The following is a 5,431-nucleotide window of genomic DNA, read 5'->3' as shown; positions in this document are numbered from 1 at the left end:
GAAGGGGCTACGCGGCCTGTGCGGATCGTTGTGGCGGGGTTGGGGGTGGATGCGCCTTTGGGCCCTGGGCCGAGATAGGTCCTCAGGGTCCTGCAGCCGAGGAGCGCCCTCTTTGACGTTATTGTTGCCGCCAAGACCGTATATTTATGTATTTCCTTGGCGCTTTCACTTGAGTTCGTCTTTTCAGGGCCCCCTGGGGGGTGTGATGGATCAGTGACGCCAAGAGGGGAAACCGAGGTTCAGGGAGGCGAAAGGGCCAGCTTCGGATGCTCCTGGGTGCATTTGTGTCTTCTGAGCAAGTTGGACCTTTACAGCAGTTGGGGAAACTGAGGCACGGGGAAACCGAAACTGCTGCCTGTTTGAGTCAGGGCAAGGCCAGGGAAGAGGTTTGTGCGGTAGGGATTGCTCAGGAGCTGGGACTCGGGAGTTATTGGTGCTGTCTGATGTGTAAAGCTCCTTTCTCCTCCGCGTTTCTTGGAAAGGGTCTTTGTGGCACACAGCAGGCCTCCCACAACGTGGGCCGGGGAACCAAGGAAACCCTGACCACCGCGTCCCCAGCTTGACTTCACATTGAGTCCCCCGCACCTGGCACAGATACACACGTATGGTTGGGTGAAAGGGACATCGTCTAGTCTCTAGTTCCTTGTTTCTCAATCTCAGCACTGTTGATGTGTGGGGTAGTCCTGGGCGCTGTAGGGTTCTGAGTGACAAACCTGGCCTCCTCCCACTCCAGGCTAGCGGTAACCCCTTCTTTGCAATTATGACAAAAAATGACTCCCAGATGTGACCAAGTGACATCTAGGAGATAGGATCCACCTCCACCCCCCCAACTTCTCCCCTGGGGGTATACCTCAGGGTGGAGCCCTTGCCTGGTGTGTGTGTGAGGCCCTGGGTTTTATCCCCAGTACCACACACAAAAACAGGAAGAGAACCCTTGAACCGTCTGACTTTGGAATTTCACAGAAATACGATTAATATCAATAAAATCAAGAGGACTAGCTGTCATGGAGCTGTGATCTTTTTTATTTAACAGTCAGAATGCTTAGGTTTTTTTGTTTTTGTTTTTGGTACAGGAGATCGAACTCAGGACCTTGTGCTTGTGAGGCAGGTGATGGAACCACTGAGCTAAATCTCTGGCCTTAGAATGTTTAATTTTAAGAAAAATTAAAAACCAAACATTGCTTTCTGTGACCATATTAGCATAAAGGACAGGATGTTTTAATGCCCAGTATAGTTAGGAAGGATGTACTTTCAGTTTTTTTTTTTTTTTTTTTTTTTTTTTTTTTTTTTGTCCCGGGGATTGAACTCTGGTCCTTGCGCTTGTGAGGTAGAAGGCAAAAACATTGAGCCAAATCCCCGGCTGAAGGGTGTGATCTCAGAATAAAGATCAGTTGATAATGTTGTATACATAAGTATTTGTGCATATGTACCTTGGAGTAGTCTGGATCCTTGGATGGGGTCCCTTTTTTTAGTCAACCTAAGGTTACTTTTGGGCGCAAGTCATGTCTGTTACTGGTACATCAAGGCTGGTGGCCCAGAGACATGCAAATCATGATGGTTGTCCTGAAAATAAATTTCAGTGGCTAATTATATATTCTTCATTGAGGAGGGAAAAAATTGGGGAACCTTTTATTTCCCAAGAATAAGTGGGAGTTAGAAGGTGGGTGGGAAGTTTCAGCTGTGGACAGCAGAGGTTTTTTGTTTGGTTTTTTTGTTTTGTTTGGTTTTGTTTTTAAAGAAGGCCCTGGTCTATGGGGACTGGGGATTTAGCTCAGTGGTTCTGCCACCTGCCTCCCAAGCACAAGGTCCTGAGTTCAATCCCTGGTACAAAAAAAAAGGTGGCCCTGGTCTGATTTTCATGTAGCTTTTACAAAATATATGTAGATTCCCCAAAATAACTAGATTTTTCTAAGCCAAACTGCCTAGCAGGTGTGAGCGTCTAAAGTTTACCTATTTAGAGATGTATTTATCCACAGCCTTTGTTCTGTTTATGGTCAGTTCTGCATCAAGCTTGTCGGCTGATTTTCTTGATTTTGTTGTTGTTCTTGTTTCAGGAAGATATCTCCCATGTGTCTTGCCATCACGTCAGCTCCTGCCTGAAAAACTCAGAGTGCCTTAAGTTGTATTCCCTTCATAAAATGAATCCTTTTCTAGTTTTATACCCTTTCATGGTGTTGAAGAGGGTGGTTTGGAGAAGGATGCTTCAGGGTCACATGGTAAAATAGATAATCTGGTGTTTTCTCTCATCTCTAAGTTTGCTCATTTGCGTTTTGTTTTTCCAGTTACACATTCATTGGCTTCCTGCTGTATTTCACACCCTGAGCTAGGTGCTGGAGGTGTGGTGCGTAACAAGTCACTGCTGTTAGAGAGTTGGCCTTCTCTTTGGAGGGAAGCAATCACATATAACTAGGACAGAATTTCTTTAGTCACCTCTCAGACTGTATAATTCTTTTTCGCAGGGGGAGTGCTGGCCTGGGCATCGCAGGATGTCTAGTAGTAATGCTGGCCACTACCAGCTAAACGTGAGCATCTCAGACCCATCAACCACCACTTGAGAATCGCCTTGAACGTACTTGGCTCTGTGTATATTTGCTGGCTTTTTTCCAAGACTTAGTAACTTATTCATTGATGTTTTTATTCACAGCCATGGATTGCAAAGACAGACCAACCTTCCCAGCAAAGAAGTTGGTACAAGGTAACGCTGGAGTGAAAGGGTTTTCTTGGGCATCACCCCTCTGGAGGGGAGAAAAGCAGTTCATTCCTCTTCAGGTCCCTTACTCGAAAATGTTAGGGACCAACATAGGGATTTCAGATTTTCTTTTATTTTGGAATATTTGTATATATGTGATGAGCTATCTTGAGAATAGGACCCAACTGTAAATACAAAATTTATTTATTTTATATATAGACTTAGCCTGAAGCTTATTATACACTTGTATATATGTGATGAGCTATCTTGAGAATAGGACCCAACTGTAAATACAAAATTTATTTATTTTATATATAGACTTAGCCTGAAGGTAATATTATACAATGTTTTACTACTTTATATTTTTTTATATTGCTCTGCTAAGGGTGGAACTGAGAGTCATGCATGTGCCAGCTATACTCTGTTCCTATACAATATTTTTAAAGGCTGCATGTTTGCTTAAAGAGTTTCAGATTTTGGAGCTTTTCATCTTAGGGTTGATCTACTTGTACTAAGAAGAAAAACTACCCCTTTCTTTCTTTCTCTCTCTCTCTCTCTCCCTCTCTCTCTCTCTCTCTCTCTCTCTCTTTTAAATGTAGTATTGGGGATTGAACCCAGGGCCTTTGCACTTAGCTTTGTCTCCAACTCTGTTTGTTTGTTTGTTTATTTGTTTGTTTTGAGACAGGGTCTCACTATGTAGTTGAGACTGACCTGGAACTCACTGTATAGCCCAGGCTGGTCTCGAACTCACAGAATCCTCCTGCCTCAGCCTCCGGAGTGCTGGGGTGACAGGCATGTGCCACCGTGCCCAGCTTGTTCCCAACTGTTTTTAATTAATTTTTTTTGTTTTGTTTTGTGTACCAGGGATTGAACTCAAGACCTTATGCTTGCGAGACTTGCGTAGTGCCACTGAGCTAAATCCCCAGCCAATTAGTTTTTTATTTTAAGGTAGTATCTCCCTGTGTTGCTCAGGCTGGGTTTAAACTTGTGATCCTCCTGCCTTCAAGAATAGACAGCGGAACTACTGAGCTAAATCCCTGGCCCTGGGAAACCCATTTTTGTCCAGTATTGTTCCCTGGGGCTTTTATCAGCAATCCAGAGGTCTTCACCTCTAGAGTAGGATGTCTATACCTCAGCTCGATGGATGTTTTGTGCCGTTTTTCTCCCTTCCAGGGTGCTGTACTTGATCCTGCAGGGAATTTAGCAGCATCCCTGGCCTCTTCCCACTAGAGGCGAGTCCTGACCCCGACAGCTATCTGCCATGGGGGGCAGCACTGCCCCAGTTGTCAACTCTTACTATACAGGAAAACTAATGTCCCCAAATCCACTTGAGTGGAACAGAGACTTCATCTATAGTCTGGATTAGAGGCTGGGTCTTTGAAAAACTGGCTTCATGTTGTAAAACTGGGTTATCTAGTTTGCCTCTGGCAGTCTGCCTCTCCCACAGTGTCTGCTAGCACTTTTGGTGTTGGTGGGAATCCTGTCGGGCAGGTATCCAGCTGGGGGAGAGACTTTAGGACAAAGCCATAGAGCCTGAGGGCATCCTTATTTTATAAATTCAAAGTGTAAATGGGAAGGTGATGACCTCCGCCTGGGAATTTGGTGAGACTCAACTCTCAGTATAAAATAAAAAAGGCTGGGTATGGAGCTCAGTGTAAAGGCCTTGAGCTCAATCTCTTGCCCCCTACCAAAAGAGAAAAGAGTCGCTTTTTTTGGTTTTGTTTTGTTCTTTTCTTGTGTGTTACATAACGAAATAGTAAGAGGTAATTTGGCATTTAAGTGAATGGAGGCTCCTTGAGTTCATTCATTTGAATTTCCTCACTGCCTAGAGGAGTGGACTTTTTTATTCCGGCCCCAAACTTGACAGGTGCTGGGAGGAAGGTGTTTGAGTGGTGAGAAAATTTGACAGTTGGAGCCAGGAAGAAAAATCTTTCCACATCTGGGCCGATGTATTTCCTTTTCAGAATCAGAAGATGCTAGCTTCAAATGGTATTTTAAACCCATTATAAATAAATCTAAGCAGCCAGTGTAGTGGCATACCCATAAACCCAGTAGTCTGGATGGCTGAGGCAGGAAGATCTCAAGTTAAGCTCAGTCTAGGTAACTAGCTAACTTAACAAAACGCTGTCTCAAAGTAAAAAAGAAAGGATGCAGATGTAGCTCAGCATGAAGGTCCCTAGGTTCAATCCCTAGCACCAAAAAAAAAAAAAAAAAAAAAAAAAAAAAAAATCAGTCAGTTAATATGGGATTTATTTGAACTGGATCTTGAATACATAAGAAAGTCTCCTTTGAAATTCTGCTGGTATCCCTGCTAAAACCTTGGTTTTGTGTGTTTTGTATTTGTTTTGTTTGTGAGTTGATTGACCATATCATTCGGGTTGGCCTTGAACTAACTATATAACCTAGGCTGGGCTTGAACTCACGGGGCAGTCCTGCATCAGCCTTTCAAGTGATGGTTTTGTTTTTTTTAACTAGGGTGTTAGAAAAGTACAGAATGAAAATAGCTGGGGATTGGACCCAGGATCTCATGCCTGCTAGATACTTGCTGTCACTGAGCTATATCCCAGCCCTGGTAGCCTTTAATTAGTTACTTAATTACTTTATTTACAGCTCTGGGGGTGAACCTGAGGCCTTATGCATGCTATGAAAGTGCTGTAACCACGCACCACAATATACCCTCCTTTCTTTCCGGGTGTTTGTTTGTTTTTTGTTTTTTGAGACAGGGTCTCACTGTAGTTGAGA

At 43.7% G+C, this 5,431-nt stretch overlaps 1 protein-coding gene across 4 annotated transcripts in view; it reads left to right on the top strand.

Moving 5' to 3' along the window:
* The window catches only part of Chaf1a (chromatin assembly factor 1 subunit A), a 31,967-nt gene that overhangs the window by 296 nt on the left and 26,240 nt on the right, over window positions 1–5,431 (top strand). For 3 of the 4 annotated variants that reach the window (XM_010634817.3, XM_010634816.3, XM_010634812.2), the window contains exon 2: window positions 2,645–2,695. In XM_010634817.3, the coding sequence (XP_010633119.1) occupies window positions 2,645–2,695 (51 nt within the window). Of the gene's footprint in view, window positions 1–2,356; window positions 2,523–2,644; window positions 2,696–5,431 lie in introns of those variants that run through there. The other variant, XM_010634813.3, reaches the window with a different exon arrangement.

This window comes from Fukomys damarensis, unplaced genomic scaffold, assembly GCF_012274545.1.
Source record: "Fukomys damarensis isolate Sample0158 unplaced genomic scaffold, DMR_v1.0_HiC HiC_scaffold_37, whole genome shotgun sequence".
In the NCBI taxonomy this organism is placed as follows: domain Eukaryota; kingdom Metazoa; phylum Chordata; class Mammalia; order Rodentia; family Bathyergidae; genus Fukomys; species Fukomys damarensis.
Note: the sequence above shows the minus strand (reverse complement) of the source record. Positions and strands in the feature narration are given on the sequence as shown.